This window comes from Anomaloglossus baeobatrachus, chromosome 3, assembly GCF_048569485.1.
Source record: "Anomaloglossus baeobatrachus isolate aAnoBae1 chromosome 3, aAnoBae1.hap1, whole genome shotgun sequence".
Lineage (NCBI taxonomy): Eukaryota > Metazoa > Chordata > Amphibia > Anura > Aromobatidae > Anomaloglossus > Anomaloglossus baeobatrachus.
In genome coordinates, this window is record NC_134355.1 from 511,670,025 (window position 1) to 511,693,938 (window position 23,914).

The 23,914-nt window shown below is 51.4% G+C and overlaps 1 protein-coding gene across 1 annotated transcript in view; it reads right to left on the reverse strand.

Moving 5' to 3' along the window:
• GMPS (guanine monophosphate synthase) overlaps positions 1 to 23,914 on the reverse strand; it is a 102,717-nt gene that overhangs the window by 19,408 nt on the left and 59,395 nt on the right. Inside the window, exons 8-12 of the mRNA XM_075340712.1 lie at positions 23,330 to 23,481; positions 23,032 to 23,205; positions 12,188 to 12,293; positions 11,961 to 12,076; positions 11,365 to 11,490 (exon numbers count right to left, since the gene is read on the reverse strand). Of these exons, the coding sequence (XP_075196827.1) occupies positions 11,365 to 11,490; positions 11,961 to 12,076; positions 12,188 to 12,293; positions 23,032 to 23,205; positions 23,330 to 23,481 (674 nt within the window). The remainder of the gene's footprint in view (positions 1 to 11,364; positions 11,491 to 11,960; positions 12,077 to 12,187; positions 12,294 to 23,031; positions 23,206 to 23,329; positions 23,482 to 23,914) is intronic.

The following is a 23,914-nucleotide window of genomic DNA, read 5'->3' on the forward strand; positions in this document are numbered from 1 at the left end:
TTCGCACAAGCAAAAACTGGGGGACCCGTGCTCCACGGGGGGGTGTATAGCCAGAAGGGGAGGGGCCTTACACTTTTAAGTGTAGTACTTTGTGCGGCCTCCGGAGGCAGTAGCTATACACCCAATTGTCTGGGTCTCCAATTAGGAGCGAAAAAGAAAGGAATGTGTCAGGTCCGATAATACTATTAACCTGCAGACATGGGGTCAATCTGCAGATTAATAGCATTATTATGGTGCCCAGACACAGTACTGAAAGTGCAGCACCTGGGAGCAAATTATTTTTCTTTCTCCCAGGAACTGCCGGCTTTCAGTCATCCAGGCATGCCCGGAGCCATGACTTTCACCGCTTACTGTCACTTTCAGTACTGCAGCCAGGAACTTTTATAATGCTATTAACTATAAGTCTAGTAGTAAATCAATAGGATTATTGGACTTGTCAGGTTCCCTTAAAAAGGGAATCTGTCACCAAATTTTTCCCTTATGAATTACGGCCACCACCAGTGAGCCTTTATATACAGTATTCTAGAATGCTGTATATACGAGCCCGGGCCACTCTGATGAACGTAAAAAAACCCCCTTTTATACTCATCTAGAGGGCGGTCCGGTCCGATGGAAGTCGCTGCTCTCAGTCCGGCGTCTCCTCCATCTTGCGCAGTCACTGTCCTCCTCCTCAGCCTTGTGTGGATGACATATCCTAAGTCATCCAGACAGGTGCAGCACTGCGCTCTTGCGCATGCACACTTTGATCTGCACTGCTGAGCAGAGTGCAAAGTACTGTAGTGTACAGACGCGAAAAAGATGAAAGACTGCGCGTGCATGCAATGTTTGATCTGCCCTCAGCTGGGCAGCTCAAAGTGCGCATGCCCAGGAGCGCAATGGAGGCCTCTGTGTGGATAACATAGGACGCGTCATCCACACATGGCTAGGAAGGAGGACGGCGATCCCACAAGATGAAGGAGGCACAGGACTGAGAGCAGTCACACCCATCAGACTGGACCGCCCGCTAAGAAAAGTATAAGAAAGGTGGTTTTTTTTTTTTTTACACTACACAGAGCAACCTGGGCTCTATATACGGTATTCAGGAATGCTCTATATAAGGGCTCACTGGTGGTGGCTGCAGGTCATATGGAAAAACCCTGGTGACAGGTTCCCTTTAACCCCTTAACGACTTGGACGTACTGAGTACGTCATGGTGACATGGTGCTAACGACCATGACGTACTCAGTACGTCCTGGCGAAATCGCGGTCCCGGAGCCCCGGGGAGTGAAATTTATTACTTAAACGGTGGATTCGGAAGGAGGGGACCTCTGCCTGACGTCAGGAGGGGTGGTGCCTCCTCCCCGAACCTACAGAGGCTGTGATTGGCTGACGAACGCCGCTCAGCCAATTACAGCCACTGTAATGTTCCAGCCATTGAAAATGGCTGGAACATTGAAATCCAGCCCTGATCAGTGCTGCTGTAGCACTGGCCATTGGCTGGAGCTGGGTGATCGATGCTTCACCCGCCCCAGCTCTGATTGGAGAGACGGTCTTGTGACCGCTCTCTCCAATCAATGTGGATCTGCGGCCTGTGATCGTCCCTAGAAGCCGAGGAGAGCGGTAAGTTGTTGTCCCCGCCGCCCGCCCCTGTCCCCGATCGTCCCGCCGCTCGCCCCTGTCCCCGATCGCCCCGCCGCTGCTCCCGCTTCACCGCTGTCCCCCGCCGCTGCTCCCGCTTCACCGCCGCTCCCGCTTCACCGCCGCTGTCTCCGATCGCCCCCGCCGCTGCTGCCGCTTCACCGCTGTCCCCGCCGCCATGCTCACGCTGCGCCGCCGCTCCCGATCCACCGCCGTCCCCGCCGCCATGCTCCCGCTGCACCGCTGTCTCCGCCGCCATGCTCCCGCTCCACCGCTGTCCCCGCCGCCGCTCCCGATCCACCGCCGTCCCCGCCGCCATGCTCCCGCTGTCTCCGCCGCCATGCTCCCGCTGCACCGCTGTCCCCGCCGCCGCTCCCGATCCACCGCCGTCCCCGCCGCCATGCTCTCGCTGCACCGCTGTCTCCGCCGCCATGCTCCCGCTGCACCGCTGTCCCCGCCGCCGCTCCCGATCCATCGCCGTCCCCGCCGCCATGCTCCCGCTGCACCGCTGTCTCCGCCGCCACGTGGGGGGAGGGTGGCTGGCTTGCAGCACATGTGGGGGAGGGTGGCTGGCTTGCAGCACATGTGGGGGGAGGGTGGCTGGCTTGCAGCACATGTGGGGGGAGGGTGGCTGGCTTGCAGCACATGTGCTGCAAGCCACCCTCCCCCTACATGTGCTGCAAGCCAGCCACCCTCCCCCTACATGTGCTGCAAGCCCCCCTCCTCCCCCAACATGTGCTGCAAGCCCCCCTCCCTCCCCCTACATGTGCTGCAAGCCCCCCTCCCTTCCCCTACATGTGCTGCAAGCCCCCCTCCCTTCCCCTACATGTGCTGCAAGCCCCCCTCCCTTCCCCTACATGTGCTGCAAGCCCCCCTCCCTCCCCCTACATGTGCTGCACGCCCCCCTCCCTTCCCCTACATGTGCTGCAAGCCCCCTCCCTCCCCCTACATGTGCTGCAAGCCCCCCTCCCTCCCCCTACATGTGCTGCAAGCCCCCCTCCCTCCCCCTACATGTGCTGCAAGCCCCCCTCCTTCCCCCTACATGTGCTGCAAGCCCCCCCTCCCTCCCCCTACATGTGCTGCAAGCCCCCCTCCCTCCCCCTACATGTGCTGCAAGCCCCCCTCCCTCCCCCTACATGTGCTGCAAGCCCCCCTCCTTCCCCCTACATGTGCTGCAAGCCCCCCCCTCCCTCCCCCTACATGTGCTGCAAGCCCCCTCCCTCCCCCTACATGTGCTGCAAGCCCCCCTCCCTTCCCCTACATGTGCCATCTCTCTCTCGCATCAGACACTGCCCCCCTCCCGATCTGCTGCCTGCTCTCTCCCATTTTCCATCTACTGCCCCCTCTCACCCTCCTCGATCTGTTGCCTCCTTCATCTGCTGCCTCTTCTGTCTGCTGTGATCCTGCTGCCTAGATCCATCCTGTAAGGTAGGTATCCCCATCTCACCTCCCCCCCCCATCCTCTGCCGCTCCTCCATCCGCTGCGCCATTTCCCATCCATCCGCTGCGCCATTTCCCATCATCCATCCGCTGCGCCCTTTCCCATCCTCTGCCGCTCCTCCACCCGCTGCGCCATTTCCCATCATCCATCCGCTGCGCCCTTTCCCATCCTCTGCCGCTCCTCCATCCGCTGCGCCCTTTCCCATCTTCCATCCGCTGCGCCCTTTCTCATCTGCCGCCCCGCCCTCTCGCATCGCATTATCCAGCGCAGTTGCTCGCTTCAGACTGCAGTGGATGATGCGATGCGAGACTCGTGCATTGCTCTCACGTTTGGCACTGGTCTTAGTGGCAGGCGCTCTTTTTTTTTTTTTTTTTTTTTTACTGATGTCTGTATTTTATATTCGCCAAACTAATTTTTTTTGTATGGGGGGGGTCTAGTTTCCAAATGGGATCACATGTGGGGGAGCTCCATTGTTTAGGCACCTCAGGGGGTCTCCAAATGAAACATGGCGTCTGCTAATAATTCCAATCAATTTTACTGTGAAATGGCCCTCCTTCTCTTCTGAGCCCCGCCGTACGCCCAAACAATTGATTTCCACCACATATGGGGTATCTGCGTACTCAGGAGAAAATGCACCATAAATTTTATGGTGCATTTTTTCCTGATACCCTTGTGATAAAAAAAGCTACCTGGTTGAAGCAACAGTTTTGTGGTAAAAAAATTTTTTTTTTCTTTTCACGGCTCAACGTTAGAAACTTCTGTGAAGCCCCCAGGGGTTCAAAGTGCACATCAAACATCTAGAAAAAATATTTGAGGTCTCTAGTTTCCAAAATGGGGTCATTTGTGGGGGAGCTCCATTGTTTAGGCACCTCAGGGGGTCTTCAAACCCGACATGGCGTCCGCTAATGAGTGCAGCTAATTTTGCACTCAAAGAAGGGAATTTTGTTACTTACCGTAAATTCCTTTTCTTCTAGCTCTTATTGGGAGACCCAGACGATTGGGTGTATAGCACTGCCTCCGGAGGCCACACAAAGCAATTACACTAAAAAGTGTAAGGCCCCTCCCCTTCTGGCTATACACCCCCAGTGGGATCACTGGCTCACCAGTTTTAGTGCAAAAGCAAGAAGGAGGAAAGCCAATAACTGGTTTAAACAAATTCTCTCCGAGTAACATCGGAGAACTGAAAACCGTTCAACATGAACAACATGTGTACCCGCAAACAAACCAACAATCCCGAAGGACAACAGGGCGGGTGCTGGGTCTCCCAATAAGAGCTAGAAGAAAAGGAATTTACGGTAAGTAACAAAATTCCCTTCTTCTTCGGCGCTCTATTGGGAGACCCAGACGATTGGGACGTCCAAAAGCTGTCCCTGGGTGGGTAAAGAAATACCTTATGTTAGAGCTGCAAGACAGCCCTCCCCTACGGGGAGGCAACTGCCGCCTGCAGGACTCTTCTACCTAGGCTGGCGTCCGCCGAAGCATAGGTATGCACCTGATAATGTTTGGTGAAAGTGTGCAGACTCGACCAGGTAGCTGCCTGGCACACCTGTTGAGCCGTAGCCTGGTGTCGTAATGCCCAGGATGCACCCACGGCTCTGGTAGAATGGGCCTTCAGCCCTGATGGAACCGGAAGCCCAGCAGAACGGTAGGCTTCAAGAATTGGTTCTTTGATCCATCGAGCCAGGGTGGCCTTAGAAGCCTGCGACCCTTTGCGCTTACCAGCGACAAGGACAAAGAGTGCATCCGAACGGCGCAAGGGCGCCGTGCGGGAAATGTAGATTCTGAGTGCTCTCACCAGATCTAACAAATGTAAATCATTCTCATACCGATGAACTGCATGAGGACAAAACGAAGGCAAAGAGATATCCTGATTAAGATGAAAAGAGGATACCACCTTCGGGAGAAACTCCTGAATAGGGCGCAGCACAACCTTGTCCTGGTGGAAGACCAGGAAGGGAGCCTTGGATGATAGTGCTGCCAGCTCAGACACTCTCCGAAGAGATGTGATCGCTACCAGAAAAGCCACTTTCTGTGATAGTCTAGAAAGTGAAACCTCCTTCAGAGGCTCGAAGGGCGGCTTCTGGAGGGCAACTAGTACCCTGTTCAGATCCCATGGATCTAACGGCCGCTTGTACGGGGGTACGATATGGCAAACCCCCTGTAGGAACGTGCGCACCTTAGGAAGGCGTGCCAAACGCCTCTGAAAAAAGACGGATAGCGCCGAGACCTGACCTTTAAGGGAGCCGAGCGACAAACCTTTTTCTAACCCAGATTGCAGGAAAGAAAGAAAGGTAGGCAATGCAAATGGCCAGGGAGACACTCCCTGAGCAGAGCACCAGGATAAAAATATCCTCCACGTTCTGTGGTAGATCTTAACGGACGTGGGCTTCCTAGCCTGTCTCATGGTGGCAACGACCCCTTGGGACAATCCTGAAGACGTTAGGATCCAGGACTCAATGGCCACACAGTCAGGTTCAGGGCCGCAGAATTCCGATGGAAAAACGGCCCTTGGGACAGTAAGTCTGGTCGGTCTGGGAGTGCCCACGGTTGGCCGACCGTGAGCTGCCACAGATCCGGATACCACGCCCTCCTCGGCCAGTCTGGGGCGACAAGTATGACGCGGCTGCAATCGGATCTGATCTTGCGTAGCACTCTGGGCAAGAGTGCCAGAGGTGGAAACACATAAGGGAGCCGGAACTGCGACCAATCTTGCACTAGGGCGTCTGCCGCCAGCGCTCTTTGATCGCGAGACCGTGCCATGAAGGTTGGGACCTTGTTGTTGTGCCGTGACGCCATTAGGTCGACGTCCGGCACCCCCCAGCGGCGACAGATTTCCTGAAACACGTCTGGGTGAAGGGACCATTCCCCTGCGTCCATGCCCTGGCGACTGAGGAAGTCTGCTTCCCAGTTTTCTACGCCGGGGATGTGAACTGCGGATATGGTGGAGGCTGTGGCTTCCACCCACATCAGAATCCGCCGGACTTCCTGGAAGGCTTGCCGACTGCGAGTCCCCCCTTGGTGGTTGATGTATGCCACCGCTGTGGAGTTGTCCGACTGAATTCGGATCTGCCTTCCTTCCAGCCACTGCTGGAAGGCTAGTAGGGCAAGATACACTGCTCTGATTTCCAGAACATTGATCTGAAGGGTGGACTCCTGCTGAGACCACGTACCCTGAGCCCTGTGGTGGAGAAAGACTGCTCCCCACCCTGACAGACTCGCGTCTGTCGTGACCACCGCCCAAGACGGTGGTAGGAAGGATCTTCCCTGTGATAATGAGGTGGGAAGAAGCCACCACTGCAGAGAGTCTTTGGCCGTCTGGGAAAGGGAGACTTTCCTGTCCAGGGATGTTGACTTCCCGTCCCATTGGCGGAGAATGTCCCATTGAAGTGGACGCAGATGAAACTGCGCAAACGGAACCGCCTCTATTGCCGCCACCATCTTCCCGAGGAAGTGCATGAGGCGTCTTAAGGAGTGCGGCTGACTTTGAAGGAGAGCCTGCACCCCAGTCTGTAGAGACCGCTGCTTGTCCAGCGGAAGCTTCACTATCGCTGAGAGAGTATGAAACTCCATGCCAAGATACGTTAGTGATTGGGTCGGTGACAGATTTGACTTTGGGAAGTTGATGATCCACCCGAACGCCTGGAGAGTCTCCAGTGCAACATTCAGGCTGAGTTGGCATGCCTCTTGAGAGGGTGCCTTGACCAGTAGATCGTCCAAGTAAGGGATCACAGAGTGTCCGTGAGAGTGCAAGACTGCTACCACTGCCGCCATGATCTTGGTGAACACCCGAGGGGCTGTCGCCAGACCAAATGGCAGAGCTACGAACTGAAGATGGTCGTCTCCTATCACGAAGCGTAGAAAGCATTGGTGCTCTGTAGCAATCGGCACGTGGAGATAAGCATCTTTGATGTCTATTGATGCTAGGAAATCTCCTTGAGACATTGAGGCAATGACTGAGCGGAGGGATTCCATCCGGAACCGCCTGGCGTTCACATGCTTGTTGAGCAGTTTTAGGTCCAGAACAGGACGGAAGGAGCCGTCCTTTTTTGGAACCACAAAGAGATTGGAGTAAAATCCTCGCCCCCGTTCCTGAGGGGGGACAGGGATCACGACTCCTTCTGCTCTTAGAGAGTCCACCGCCTGCAGCAGGGCATCTGCTCGGTTGGGGTGTGGGGAGGTTCTGAAGAACCGAAGTGGAGGCCGAGAACTGAACTCGATTCTGTACCCGCGAGACAGAATGTCTGTTACCCACCGGTCTTTGACCTGTGACAGCCAAATGTCGCAAAAGCGGGAGAGCCTGCCACCGACCGAGGATGCGGAGGGAGGAGGCCGAAAGTCATGAGGTAGCCGCTTTGGAAGCGGTTCCTCCATTTGCTTTCCTGGGGCGTGAGTGAGCCCGCCAGGAATCTGAGCTCCCTTGTTCTTTCTGAGTCCTTTTGGACGAGGAGAATTGGGCCTTGCCCGAGCCTCGAAAGGACCGAAACCTCGACTGCCACTTTTTCTGTTGAGGTTTACTTGCTCTGGGCTGTGGTAAGGAAGAGTCCTTACCCTTGGACTGTTTTATGATTTCAGCCAATGGCTCACCAAACAGTCTGTCTCTAGATAATGGCAAGCTGGTTAAGCATTTTTTGGAACCAGCATCTGCTTTCCAGTCCTTTAACCACAAGGCTCTGCGCAAAACCACAGAATTGGCGGACGCCATAGCGGTACGGCTCGTAGATTCTAGGACAGCATTGATAGCATAGGTCGCAAACGCAGACATTTGCGAAGTTAGGGACGCCACTTGCGGCACTGCTGGATGTATGAAAGCATCCACCTGTGCTAAACCAGCTGAAATAGCTTGGAGTGCCCACACGGCCGCGAATGCTGGAGCAAACGACGCGCCGATAGATTCATAGACAGATTTCAACCAAAGGTCCATCTGTCTGTCGTTGGCATCTTTAAGTGAAGCGCCATCCTCTACTGCGACTATGGATCTAGCCGCAAGCTTGGAAATCGGGGGATCCACCTTTGGACACTGGGTCCAGCGTTTGGCCACCTCAGAGGGAAAAGGATAACGGGTATCCTTAGAACGTTTAGAGAAACGCTTGTCTGGATGAGCGTCGTGTTTCTGGATCGATTCTCTGAAGTCAGAGTGGTCCAAAAAAGCACTTAATTTACGCTTGGGATATAGGAAATGGAACTTCTCCTGCTGTGCAGCTGCCTCCTCTGCAGAAGGGGCTGGGGGAGAAATATCCAACAGTCTATTAATTGCCGATATAAGGTCATTAACCATGGCGTCACCATCAGGGGCATCCAGATTGAGAGGGGCCTCAGGATTAGAATCCTGATCACCGTCCTCAGTCTCATCACAGAGAGACTCTTGTCGCTGAGACCCTGAGCAGTGTGATGACGTGGAGGGTCTTTCCCAGCGAGCTCGCTTAGGCTGCCTGGGACTGTCATCTGAGTCAGAGACTTCAGCCTGTGATGCTTGAGACCCCCCTGAAGTACGGATTAGTTCCAACTGAGGGGGACCGGAGAGCATAGACACAGCAGTGTCCATGGTCTGAGCAACTGGCCTTGACTGCAAGGTCTCCAGGATTTTTGCCATAGTCACAGACATTTTATCAGCAAAAACTGCAAAGTCTGTCCCCGTCACCGGGGCAGGGTTCACAGGCGTCTCTGCCTGGGCCACTACCACCATAGGCTCTGGCTGACGAAGTGCCACTGGGACTGAACATTGCACACAATGAGAGTCGTTGGAGCCTGCTGGTAGATTAGCCCCACATGCAGTACAAACAGTGTACACAGCCTGTGCCTTGGCACCCTTGCGTTTTGCGGATGACATGTTGCTGCCTCCTCAGAGCAGTACAGGGTGTCCAGCCAAGAAGCGACCTTACAGTGCAACTATATATATATATATATGGTACCAAGAAAAAAGTACACTAATATAACACTGAGGCACTAGTGGGGCCAGCACTAAAGTGCAGCTTACCGCCCGCTTAGGAGCGGGTGTGTGGTCGCCGAAATCCCTTTAGTCTGGGTCTCCCAGAGCCTGCTGCCTTTCCCCAGCCAGACTGCATGTGTAATGGCTGCCGGCGTCCTTGTGGAGAGGGGGGCGGGCCCTGGGCGTATACAGACGAAGAGCGGGAAGCCTGCTTCCCACTGTGCCTAGTGAGAGGGCTGGAGCATGTAAATAAGGCTCCAGCCCTCGGCGCTGCCTATTGAGCAGCGTCTCTCCCCTACCCTGATTGACAGGGTGGGGGCGGGAACGAAGCGGCGCTAGGCCGCAGAAGCCGGGGGCTAAAGTTAGAAGCGCCGCCGCCGTAAAAGCGCGGTCGGCGCAAAGTCCCCGGCGCACCACAAGTCGCAGCTGCGCCGCCGCTCCAGTAGCGGTCGGCGCAGTAGTTCCCAACATGTAACGTCACTCAGCAAAGCTGCAGTGACCTAACCCCAGCGCACAGCGCTACTGTCCCCGGCGCACTATAACGCTCAGCAAGCCTTGAGAGTGTCCGTGCCTGCCGGGGACACAGAGTACCTGAAAGTTGCAGGGCCTTGTCCCTGAACGGCACTCCCGCTCCAAATCCAGCAGGTTCTCTGGGTCTGTGGATGGAGCCCGGCCCCAGGGCTTGGGGGCCGGCAAGATCCCACTTCCACAGAGCCCTCCAGGGGATGTGGAAGGAAAACAGCATGTGGGCTCCAGCCTCTGTACCAGCAATAGGTACCTCAACCTTACAAGCACCACCGCGGGTGAGAAGGGAGCATGCTGGGGGCCCCATATGGGCCCTCTTTTCTTCCATCCGATATAGCCAGCAGCTACTGCTGACTACAAACAGTGGAGCTATGCGTGGATGTCTGACCTGCTTCGCACAAAGCAGAAAACTGGTGAGCCAGTGATCCCACTGGGGGTGTATAGCCAGAAGGGGAGGGGCCTTACACTTTTTAGTGTAATTGCTTTGTGTGGCCTCCGGAGGCAGTGCTATACACCCAATCGTCTGGGTCTCCCAATAGAGCGCCGAAGAAAATTCAAATGGCGCTCCTTGCCTTCCGAGTCCTGCTGTGTGCCCAAACATTTGATTACCACCACATATGGGGTATCTGCGTACTCAGGAGAAAATGCACGATACATTTTATGATGCATTTTTCCTGATACCCTTGTGAAAATACTAAATTTTTATGGCTAAAGTAGCATTTTTGTGTTAAAAAAGTAAAATTTTCATTTTTTCGTCTACATTGCTTTGGTTGCTGTGAAGCTCCTAAAGGGTTAATAAACTTCTTGGATGTGGTTTTGAGCAGAGTGAGGGGTGCAGATTTTAGAATTGGGTCACTTTTGGGTATTTTCTGTCGCCTAGGTTTCTCAAATCACTCCAAATGTGATGTGGTACCTAAACAATTTTTTTTTGTAAATTTTGTTGGAAAAATGAGAAATTGGTGATGAACTTTGAACCCTTCTAACTTCCTAACGGAAATTTTTTTTTTTTCAAAAATTGCGCTGGTGTAAAGTAGAAATGTGGGAAATGTTATTTAGTAACTTTTTTGTGTGACATATCTCTCAGATTTATGGGCATAAAATTTCAAATTTTGAAAATTGCAAAATTTTCAAAATTTTCGCTAAATTTCCGAAATTTTCACAAATAAACGCAAAACATCTCGGCCTAAATTTACCACTGACATGAAGTACAATATGTCATGAAAAAACAATCTCAGAATCGCCAGGATCCGTTGAAGTGTTCCAGAGTTATAACCTGTCAAAGTGACACTGGTCAAAATTGCAAAAAATGGCCGGGTCTTTAAGGTGAAAACAGGCTGGGGGCTGAAGGGGTTAAGGGTTACAGGAGAGGGGGGGAAAAAAAAAAAAAAGGACTTTTTTTTCGGTAAGTGACATTTTGGGTGGTATAACATGTTAACTTATCACTTGTCTCAACTTAAAGGGCTTGAATTTCCTCTGTGCACAAGAATCCATATTTATAGCCATAAACTGACGTGTAAAGCCATGAAGCTAGGTATAAAACAGGGACAAGCTTTGCACCCATAAGAGGACTACCAAGAGCGCCAAAAGGGTGCCATAGTGTCCATGTCTGGGTTATTCTCCTAAAATAGTATGTTGGAACAAGCAACAAGCTCATCGCCGCTTCATCCAAATTATGCAAGATCAAATTGTTACTTTTTAAACGGAATATTTCAACAGTTTATAATGAAATATTATTATATTTTTTCAATTATTACCAAACTCCCACACCTAGTATACTTAATATGGAGCACAAATAGTTAAAGCTTTTACATCTAACAGAAATACTGAAGCAGGAGCAAAAAACATAACTTCTGACCTGCACTCCAACAGTTTTGATAGGTAACAAGAAGGCATTCAGTGAATGTAGACTAGTGATGTGCATCAGCTTCTCCTGGTCCTCTTCTGATGTACATGATTTGACTCTTTGAAGGAGGGTATGAGGCTGCAGGGGTTAATAAGATAGACATAAGCAGCACTGCATTACAATATCACACAGAGGGGCAATTTACAGGCAGTTCAGGAGCTAATTTTTTTTAATACACATACTATATACAGTTCATGATAAATATATAATCTATAACCTTGTATACACACAGATATATATGAACAAAAGCGAATAAAAACGTGTTTCTGGGAGAGTTGGGTAGGACGTCTGTGTTTAGATAATTGGGAATCAGACTTCAGAGTGATCCACAAATCCTAGAGGATCAGCGTTCCGCCTGTATCAGGCAGCGCTGCCCCCACGCCTGAGTAGACATCTTTGTTCTCATGGCCATGGGCCGGATCTCCTCCAATTACACATTGATAGTCTGTCCTAATAATAGGCAATGAATGTGTTTTTAAGTTTTACTGCTGGACTAGAATATGAATACAAAGAGCTTCTTAATCACACAAAAAGAATAATACCCGTACCTTTTTAACACTTGCTGAATAATCTGCAACTATTTTTAATATGTTGTTCGTTTCCGCAAAGTCTTTGCAGACATAAGGCTCTTCGGCACATATAACACGAATTGCTAAGCCAGGACCTAAAGGAAAACGCAACGCTGTAAACGTAATGAATAACTGATTTGACGCATTACGCCACCGAGGCAGTGTCTCCATCACTGAAGGCTTCTTTCATTCTTTTGCTCAGGTACCTGGGAAGGGATGTCTGCTCACAAGTTCTTCAGGGAGCCCAAGTTCTCTTCCTAATATGCGAACTTCATCCTTGTGAAAATCTTTTAATGGCTCTATGACTTTTCCCTAAAGAAAAGGTAACGGAAGTATTTTTAGGAATATGGCGCATTCAGCAGTTTGCAGAAAGAAAATTATTTACCATCTCCCATAAATAGTCCCACATACAGTACCGTATTTTTCGGCATATAAGACGACCCCCAACTTTTCCAGTTAAAATATAGACTTTGGGATATACATCGTATTTACTAGAGTGTAAGCCAACCCAAGTAATGTCCCCATTATTTAGTGAAATCCCCTGCTGTAATGTCCCATGCAGTAATGTCTCCATTGTATAGTAATGCGCCCTGTCCTTAATGCCCCTGCAGTAATGTCTCCATTTTGTAATAATGCCCTCCTGCTGATTCCCTTCTGTCCCTTATGTACAGTTGTTTACACACAATAAAAATATACTCACCTCTCCTCCGTGCCCGCGGTGCCTCCAGCTGCTTCTTGCAGTCCACAAACAGACCCCCATGATAGCGTGAACGAAACGGCCGTTGCAGGATGTCATCATGGCTTTACTACAGTTAAATGCTTTATGGGGCCCCAAAGCATTCAACTGCAGTAAAGCGCGTCCAATACACAGGGCCGCCACTACGGTCAGTGCTTTACTGCAGCTGAATGCTTTGTGGCGCCATAAAGCATTCAACTGTAGTAAAAGCCATGACGACATCCTGCAGCAGCCGCTCCCTGCAAGGATGCTAACATGGAGGAGTCTTCTGTATGCCTGCGGACTGCAAGAAGAAGCCAGAGGCAGCGCGGGTGACAGGTGAGAATATCTTTTATTGTGTGTAAAGTGATGACACCCGACGTATAAGACAACCCCCGACTTTTGAGAAGATTTTCAGGGGTTAAAAAGTAGTCTTATACACCGGAAAATACGGTAGTTACTTTCTATAAGGTTCCGAAATCTTTTGTCATCATGTCAGCTAACTGTCTAAAAGTTACCGTATTTTTCGGACTATAAGACGCACCGGACTATAAGACGCACCCTGGTTTTAGAGGAGGAAAATAAAACTTTAAGCAAAAAAATGTGGTCATGACACACTGTTATGGGGCGAGGATCTGCTGCTGACACTGTTATGGGGGTAATGTCCCCAAATTCTCTACTAAAGGTACCCCATGCTGGTAATGATTCTCCTGCCTTGTATATGATCCTGCTATAAACCCCCATCCTGCTCATATAACCCCATCCTGCTCATATACCAGCATCCTGCTCATATACCAGCATCCTGCTCATATACCAGCATCCTGCTCATATTCCCCCATCCTGTTCATATACCCCAATCCTATTGATATACCCCCCATCCATCCTGCTCATATTCCCCCATCCATCCTGCTCATATACCCCCATCCATCCTGCTCATATACCCCCATCCTGTTCATATACCCCCCATCCCGTTCATATACCCCCCATCCCGTTCATATACCCCCCATCCCGTTCATATACCCCCCATCCCGTTCATATACCCCCCATCCCGTTCATATACCCCCCATCCCGTTCATATACCCCCCATCCTGTTCATATACCCCCCATCCTGTTCATATACCCCCCATCCTGTTCATATACCCCCCATCCTGTTCATATACCCCCCATCCTGTTCATATACCCCCCATCCATCCTGCTCATATACCCCCCATCCATCCTGGTCATATACTCCCATCCTGCTATATGCCCCCATTGTTCTCATATACCCCCATCCTGTTCATATACCCCACATCCATCCTGCTCATATACTCCCATCCTGTTCATATACCCCCCCCCATTCATCCTGCTCATATACTCCCATGCTGCTATATGCCCCATCGTGCTCATATACCATCCTGGTATATGGCCTGTATCCTATAGCACAGAGAAAAAAAAACAAACGTTTCTACTCACCTGTTCCTCACTCCCTGCAGCCGATCATATTCCTTTCTGCACCACTGACGTGTGTGTGTGTGTGTGTGTGTGTGTGTGTGTGTGTGTGTGTGTGTGTGTGTGTGGCCATTCCCCTGCAGCACGCGATGTCTTCCTGTCAGTGCCGATCAGCTGACCGGCACAGACAGGAAGACATCGCGTGCTGCAGGGGGCCGGCTCCACACACGGGGACGGGTGAGTGTACTGATTCACTGCCCCCCGCGCTGATGATGACGCGCGGGGGGCAGTGAATACAGCCGCACATGATCACTCCAGGCTGTAGTTGCCAGGGGTGATCATGCGGACCAGCTCTTTACTATGCGCGCGTCCCCGCTCGTCCTCCCGCCCACCTGTCAGCGCCGGCTTCTGCGCTGAGAAATGGGCGGGAGGATGGGCGTGCATATGTAATGAGCGGGCCCACGTGGTCACGGCAGGCGCTGCTGCTGCCTGCTCGTGCCCCCGATGACCCGCAGCACCCTCATTCCTGGCCGCAGCCCTACAGTCAGACCATAAGACGCACCCCCAACTTTCCCCCAACATTTGAGGGGAAAAAAAGTGCGTCTTATGGTCCGAAAAATACGGTAAATGTTGTGCCTTCACCACTCTTCTGTAAACCCTGTCAGCCGTGGTCTGGAGATATCATTTCTCTACCACCAAGCCAATGATACGCGCAGACACATTTCCTTGTGGAAAAGACGTCTGAGCCAAGACAGCTGCTCTTCAAAGTAGAACACTGACCTGAAGATGAACATTCAGCTTAACCTTTGTGCTTAAAGTTAGGCGAGGGTCACAAAGTCATCTGGGACCAGTCAGGAACACAAAGTGCTTCAGCCCTGTGCGCTCATCGGCATTGCTGCTTGTCATTAAGACAAAACGTCTCGCTTGTCAAATGGACGACCCAGACTCCTGAATGCGGTAATCTTCTCTGTGTGAAGTCGCCCATGTGCACTGCATGTTGGCTCCATCCGTCACACACTGACAATAAAAGAGCCTAAATCTAGCATATCCGATGCGTTTTTTGTGCTTTTTTTTCTATATGAATAATAAAAGGCTATGGCCAAAAAGCTGTGGTTGCAACGACATGGCTCTCCAATATGATTGCCAAGGTCAATACAATCATGGCGATACCAAACGAGACATGTAACATTTAAATGGTTACATCAATGTTGAGTGATTTGTGTGGTAAGCTGATATTTTGATATTATTTTGGTGTAGATACGACATTTTGAAGGCTTCTGCTCATCACACACAGCTCTACAGAGCTGATTTTTTATTTCCTTACTTTAATGAGAATAAAATAGGAGCGATTATTTTTTTACACTCATAGTTCCCTTAGGAGATTTGAATCTGCTATCATCTGTACTGAATAGTAGCAGTATATTGGAAAATTCAGTCTCCTATGAATCCCAGCCACAGGCTTGTCTCCAAATGAGTCCCGTAATAGCAGGCACAGGGGTGTCCACAGACCCACGCTGCCACAGCAAGCCGTCACACCCCACAATCGTGCCACAGGGTGGATGATGGGCCACAGATCAGCACACCCATCAGCTGTCAGTTTTTAGTACACTGTATGGTAAAATGTATACTTTAATTCAAAAGTACAACTCACCTTGCAAACAAAGTAGCCCTCAAATGGTTATGTCAATAGAAAAAGAAAAAAAAAACCCACAAAAGTGCAAAAATGACAAACTGCCTGGGAGTTAAGGGGCTTGCTTTTATGTATAACGTATGGAGGGAAGAACCAACACTATTTGTGGTCAAAGAAGGGAATTTTGTTTACTTACCGTAAATTCCTTTTCTTCTAGCTCCAATTGGGAGACCCAGACAATTGGGTGTATAGCTACTGCCTCCGGAGGCCACACAAAGTACTACACTTAAAAGTGTAAGGCCCCTCCCCTTCTGGCTATACACCCCCCCGTGGGATCACGGGCTCCTCAGTTTTAGTGCAAAAGCAAGAAGGAGGAAAGCCAATAACTGTTTTAAATACAAATTCAACCCGAGAAACAACCTCGGAGAACTGAACTGTTCAACATGAACAACATGTGCACCCGAAAAAAACAAACTTCCTAAGAAAACAGGGCGGGTGCTGGGTCTCCCAATTGGAGCTAGAAGAAAAGGAATTTACGGTAAGTAAACAAAATTCCCTTCTTCTTTGTCGCTCCTAATTGGGAGACCCAGACAATTGGGACGTCCAAAAGCAGTCCCTGGGTGGGTAAAAGAATACCTCGTGATAGGGCCGTCAAACAGCCCTTTCCTACAGGTGAGCCACCGCCGCCTGAAGGACTTATCTACCTAGGCCGGCATCCGCCGAAGCGTAGGTATGCACCTGATAATGCTTGGTAAAAGTGTGCAGACTCGACCAGGTAGCCGCCTGGCACACCTGCTGAGCCGTAGCCTGGTGCCGTAATGCCCAGGACGCACCCACGGCTCTGGTAGAATGGGCCTTCAGTCCTGATGGAATCGGAAGCCCAGCAGAACGGTAGGTGTGAAGAATTGGTTCCTTGATCCAACGCGCAAGGGTGGATTTGGAAGCTTGCGACCCTTTACGCTGACCAGCGACAAGGACAAAGAGTGCATCCGAGCGGCGCAGAGGCGCCGTGCGGGAAATGTAGATCCTGAGTGCTCTCACCAGATCCAATAAATGCAAACCTTTTTCAAATTGGTGAACTGGATGCGGACACAAAGACGGTAAAGTGATATCTTGATTGAGATGAAAGGAAGATACCACCTTGGGAAGAAATTCTGGAATTGGACGCAGAACTACCTTGTCCTGGTGAAACACCAGGAATGGAGATCTGCATGATAACGCCGCCAGCTCGGACACTCTCCGAAGAGACGTGACCGCCACTAGAAAGGCCACTTTCTGTGAAAGACGAGAAAGGGAAACCTCCTTCATAGGCTCGAAAGGCGGCTTTTGGAGAGCAATTAGAACCTTGTTCAGGTCCCAGGGCTCCAACGGCCGCTTGTAAGGGGGGACGATATGACAAACCCCTTGCAGGAACGTGCGTACCTGAGGAAGTCGCGCCAGGCGTTTCTGAAAAAATACGGATAGCGCGGAGACTTGACCCTTAATGGAGCCAAGCGACAAACCTTTTTCCAACCCAGACTGCAGGAAGGAAAGAAAAGTAGGCAATGCAAAAGGCCAGGGAGAAACTCCCTGAGCAGAGCACCAAGATAGGAATATCCTCCACGTCCTGTGGTAGATCTTGGCGGAGGATGGCTTCCTAGCCTGTCTCATGGTGGCAACCACGTCATGAGATAAACCTGAGGCCGCTAGGATCCAGGACTCAATGGCCACACAGTCAGGTTCAGGGCCGCAGAATTCAGATGGAAAAACGGCCCTTGAGACAGCAAGTCTGGACGGTCTGGTAGTGCCCACGGATGGCCTACCGTGAGGTGCCACAGATCCGGGTACCACGACCTCCTTGGCCAGTCTGGAGCGACGAGAATGGCGCGGCGGCAGTCGGACCTGATTTTGCGGAGCACTCTGGGCAACAATGCCAGAGGTGGGAACACATACGGTAGCCGGAACTGCGACCAATCTTGAACTAAGGCGTCTGCCGCCAGAGCTCGGTGATCGTGAGACCGTGCCATGAAAACCGGGACCTTGTTGTTGTGCCGTGACGCCATCAGGTCGACGTCCGGCATCCCCCAGCGGCGACAGATCTCCTGAAACACGTCCGGGTGAAGAGACCATTCCCCTGCGTCCATGCCCTGGCGACTGAGAAAGTCTGCTTCCCAGTTTTCTACGCCTGGGATGTGAACTGCGGATATGGTGGATGCCGTGTCTTCCACCCACGTCAGAATCCGCCGGACTTCCTGGAAGGCTTGCCGACTGCGTGTTCCCCCTTGGTGGTTGATGTATGCCACCGCTGTGGAGTTGTCCGACTGAATTCGGATCTGCTTGCCTTCCAGCCACTGTTGGAAGGCTTGTAGGGCAAGATAGACTGCTCTGATCTCCAGAACATTGATCTGAAGGGTGGACTCTTTCCGAGTCCACGTACCTTGAGCCCTGTGGTGGAGAAACACTGCTCCCCACCCTGATAGACTCGCATCTGTCGTGACCACCGCCCAGGATGGGGGTAGGAACGACTTTCCTTTTGACAATGAGGTGGGAAGAAGCCACCACCGGAGAGATTCCTTGGCTGCCTGAGAGAGGGAGACCTCCCTGTCGAGGGACGTCGACTTCCCGTCCCATTGGCGGAGAATGTCCCATTGTAGTGGACGCAGATGAAACTGCGCAAAAGGAACTGCTTCCATTGCTGCTACCATCTTCCCTAGGAAGTGCATGAGGCGCCTCAAGGGGTGCGACTGGCCCTGAAGGAGAGATTGCACCCCTATCTGTAGCGAGCACTGTTTGTCCAGTGGAAGTTTCACTATCGCTGAGAGAGTATGAAACTCCATGCCAAGATATGTTAGTGATTGGGTCGGGGTTAGATTTGACTTTGAAAAGTTGATAATCCACCCGAAACTCTGGAGAGTCTTCAGTGCCACGTTCAGGCTGTGTTGGCATGCCTCTTGAGAGGGTGCCTTGATAAGTAGATCGTCCAAATACGGGATCACGGAGTGACCTTGCGAGTGCAGGACTGCTACTACTGCTGCCATGACCTTGGTGAAGACCCGAGGGGCTGTCGCCAGCCCGAAAGGTAGAGCTACGAACTGTAGGTGTTCGCTTCCTATAACGAAGCGTAGAAAACGCTGATGCTCTGGCGCAATTGGCACGTGGAGATAAGCATCCTTGATGTCTATTGATGCTAGGAAATCTCCTTGAGACATTGAGGCGATAACGGAGCGGAGAGATTCCATCCGGAACCTCCTGGTTTTTACGTGTTTGTTGAGCAGCTTTAGATCCAGGACGGGACGGAACGACCCGTCTTTCTTTGGCACCACAAACAAATTGGAGTAAAAACCGTGACCTTGTTCCTGAAGAGGAACAGAAGTCACCACTCCTTCCGCCTTTAGAGCGGACACCGCTTGTAGCAGAGCATCGGCTCGGTCAGGCGGTGGGGAAGTTCTGAAGAAGCGAGTTGGAGGACGAGAGCTGAACTCTATCCTGTACCCGTGAGACAGAATGTCTCTCACCCAACGGTCTTTGACCTGTGACAGCCAAATGTCGCCAAAGCGGGAGAGCCTGCCACCGACCAAGGATGCGGAGAGAGGAGGCTGAGAGTCATGAGGAAGCCGTCTTGGTAACGGTTCTTCCGGCTGGCTTTTTTGGGCGTGATTGAGTCCGCCAAGAATCTGAGCCCCTCTGATCCTTTTGAGTCCTTTTGGACGAGTAGAATTGGGACCTGCCTGAGCCTCGAAAGGACCGAAAACCAGACTGTCCCCTCCTCTGTTGGGGTTTGTTTTGTCTGGGCTGAGGTAAGGATGAATCCTTACCCTTGGAGTGTTTAATGATTTCATCCAAACGCTCACCAAACAATCGGTCACGAGAAAAAGGCAAACTGGTTAAGCACTTCTTGGAAGAAGAATCTGCCTTCCATTCTCTCAACCACAGGGCTCTGCGTAAAACCACAGAGTTGGCTGACGCCACCGCCGTACGGCTCGTAGAGTCTAGGACAGCATTAATCGCGTAAGACGCGAATGCAGACATTTGAGAGGTCAAGGGTGCCACCTGCGGAGCAGATGTACGTGTGACCGTGTCGACCTGTGTAAGCCCAGCTGAAATAGCTTGGAGTGCCCATACGGCTGCGAATGCTGGCGCCAACGACGCTCCAATCGCTTCATAGATGGATTTTAACCAGAGCTCCATCTGTCTGTCAGTGGCATCTTTAAGTGCCGCCCCATCTTCCACTGCAACTAGAGATCTGGCTGCAAGCCTGGAGATTGGAGGGTCCACCTTGGGACACTGTGTCCATCCCTTGACCACGTCAGGGGGAAAAGGATAGCGTGTATCTTTAAGCCGTTTGGAAAAACGCTTATCTGGATAAGCGTGGTGTTTCTGGATTGCGTCTCTAAAGTCAGAGTGGTCCAGAAAAGTGCTTAATTTACGCTTGGGATACCTGAAATGGAATTTCTCCTGCTGTGAAGCTGCCTCCTCCGCAGGAGGAGCTGGTGGAGAAATATCTAACATCTTATTGATGGACGCTATAAGATCATTCACTATGGCGTCACCATCCGGGGTATCTAGATTGAGAGCGGCCCCAGCATCAGACTCCTGATCAGTTACATCCGCCTCATCACACAGAGAGTCGTCCCGCTGGGACCCTGACCAGTGTGATGAAGTTGAGGGTCGCTCATAGCGAGCCCGCTTAGGTTGTCTGGGACTGTCGTCCGAGTCAGAGCCGTCACCCTGGGGTGCATGTGACACCCCCGGAGCTAGGAAGTGGTCCAGCTGAGGGGGACAAAGTGGCAATGAATCAACAGTGCCCATGGTCTGAGTTACTGGTCTAGACTGCAATGTTTCAAGAATTTTAGACATAGTCATAGACAATCTGTCAGCAAAAGCTGCAAACTCCGTCCCTGTCACCTGGACAGCATTCACAGGTGGTTCTCCCTGGGTCACCTCTAGCAGCGGCCCCGGCTGAGCAATTGCCACAGGGGCCGAGCACTGCACACAATGGGGGTCAGTGGAACCTGCCGGTAGAGTAGCCCCACATGCGGTACAAGCAGCATATAAAGTCCGTGCCTTGGCACTTTTGCTTTTTGCGGACGACATGCTGTTGTCTCCTTGAGAAATCTAAGGAGGGTATATAGCAGAAAATCACCAGCGACTGTACAGTGCAAAGTATTGCCAGCACAAAATACAAAGTACACTATGGCAAAAGTGGGGGAGAGCCCTTGAGGGCTGCTTACCGCCCGCTGAAAAGCGGGTGTGAGGTCGTAGAATCCCTTGTCTGAGTCTCCCCGTCTCCCCTCTGCAGCTCAGCGTGCAGGCAGGAATGGCTGCCGGCGTCCTGTGAAGAGGGGCGGACCGTGGGCGTCACAAACAAAAGTGCGGGAAACTGCGTCCCACTGTGCCTAGTGTGAGGGCTGGAGTATGTAAAACAGACTCCAGCTCTTAGCGCTGCTGGTCTGTACAGCGTCCCGCCCTCCTCCTGACTGGCAGGTCTGGGGGCGGGAACGATACGAACTAGGCCGCAAAAGCCGGGGACTGTAGTAATCTAGCGCGGCCGTCATATATGCACGGCCAGCGCGGAAGTCCCCGGCGCACCACAAATCCCAGCCGCGACGCAGTAAAAACTGACCCCCGCGGCCGGATCGGCCGATCGTACTAAGGCACCTCACTCAGCAGAGCTGTAGTGAGTAACGGCACAAGCGCAGCAGCGCTGTTTACCCCGGCGCACTAACACACCCAGCAATGCTGCAGTGTGCGTGCGATAAGCACGGGGACACGGAGTACCTTGATGGAGCAGGGTCCTGTCCCTGAGGAAACTCCACTCCGTATCCAGCAGATCCTCCAGGGGCTGTGGATGGAGCACGGCCTCAGTGCCCGGAGACCGGTAAAGTCCCACTTCACCCAGAGCCCTAATGGGGATGGGGAAGGAATCAGCATGTGGGCTCCAGCCTCCGTACCCGCAATGGGTACCTCAACCTTAACAAACACCGCCGACAGAAAGTGGGGTGAGAAGGGAGCATGCTGGGGGCCCTCGTATGGGCCCTCTTTTCTTCCATCCGACATAGTCAGCAGCTGCTGCTGACTAAACAGTGGAGCTATGCGTGGATGTCTGGCCTCCTTCGCACAAAGCATAAAAACTGAGGAGCCCGTGATCCCACGGGGGGGTGTATAGCCAGAAGGGGAGGGGCCTTACACTTTTAAGTGTAGTACTTTGTGTGGCCTCCGGAGGCAGTAGCTATACACCCAATTGTCTGGGTCTCCCAATTAGGAGCGACAAAGAAAAGAAGGTAAAGTGCCTCTCTTTAAATGAAATCAGTTCTATAGGCACAGATTAATAAGTGGGTAATACTACCGTGCTTCCCCAAAAATAAGATCTAGCAGGAGTTTTCAGGGAGGCTTAAATAAAAGACATCCCCCAAAAATAAGACCTAGTCGCGATTCAATAATGAAGTGCCCATGCAGTGGTAAAAAAGTTAAAGATACTGCAGGACACTTCATTATAGAAAGCGGATACCACAAAGAAAGAAGAAAGAAGAGAGAAGACCCCCAGATCATACTCACCAGACGCTGAGAGGCAGCAGGGGAGCACATCAAGGTCCTGCGGTGGACTGCACACACATCAGATCACACACACGGGAACGCGCACACACACACACAATCACACTACAGATCGCATCCACACACTCACCACATCCAGCGATATCACTTGCTTCTCGGCACGCGTAAGGACCTGTGACGCCCTGCACTGTGCAGTGAGCTTCCAGAACCTGTATCACATGGCCGAAAGCACGTGGTATCTCCGGATGTTGTAAGTGTGTGCACGATTGTACCGATACGTGTGATTTCGTGAGTGTGTGTTCTGATGTGTGAGTGTCGGCCAGAGGCAGAGGAGGACGGCATGTAGCACAGCTGCTGGGAGCGCCCACCGGAGATCACAGGGAGGAATGATGTGGAATCTGAGGTGTGTGTACCTGATGTCTGTGTGTCAGGCAGGGGAGGACGGCATGCAGCACAGAGATCACAGGCAGGAATGATGTGGAATCTGGGCTGGTAAGTATGATGATCCTGGGAAGAAGGGGGGGGGGTTGGTCTGCTTTTTGTGGGCGGTAAACTTACCCACAACCATGTCTCCTTGAGAGTAAGACACCCCCTAAAAATAAGGCCTAGTACGTTTTTCGGGGCAAAAGAAAATATAAGACCGTGTCTTATTTTCGGGGAAACAGGGTAATCTATGCCACCTCTACACAAGGAGCCTCACTATTCGCCTAACACTAATGTGACATTTCCAGGTCCGCAGACATTACCTCTTCTCGCAGCTTCCTGATGAGTTCTGTGTCATTGTGATGAGTTTTAATGACTTCAGCTTTAACGCTGGCAATGAGAGACGCACTTTCAATCAGATCTGGTCGCAATGTGCCTTGTGCAAGGAAAACTTCATCAGGGTTAAGGTTCATTTCACCAATAACTTCATTGGCAATCTAGAAGCAAAGTAGCATCTGTATGTTAAATACATGACGACGTAAAGCTGACATTCAGATTACAGACTCACTGTCTGCCAGTGTCTAGTCTACACTGATCTATAGGCCACCAGCACATGCTCACCTTTACAAAGGTGTCCCCAATAATTTTCCTCTTCTCCTCTGGATTTGTCGTCATGTTAAGGGTCTTGCTGATTCTTTTACGTGGAGTCCTGTCCTCCTCAGATATTGGCAACGTTGTTGTACCATTGTAAAAAGAGTGTGCTGCATTCACGACTATGGAGAACACAGAGATCAATGATCGATTGTGTTATACAATGGACATAAAGACCCAGGCTAGGGATTGGTCTGACCCAATAGCTCTTAATCAGCCGGCTAGATGAATGTGTAATGAGCTTAGCCTGGAAAAATTTATCATAAAACATTACAATGAGTGGGTGACAGCCAACTGAGGTAGGCGTTACCACTAGATATGAGTGGTTCCGTCGAGGTTCTGTTTGCCGGCAGCAAATGAGCCTAGCTCCACAGCCTCGAGCTTGTTCCGAACCCCGGACCAAGTCACTGATTGGCAGTTTGAGTTTCCTCCCACATACAGCCGGCCATAAGAGGATCACTTCCTAGGAATGGTGGGTGTTCTTTTTCAAACTTTTAATTTTTTTATTTTTTTTTTGGTGCACACTATATTCGATCACGCTGTTACCCCCAGTGT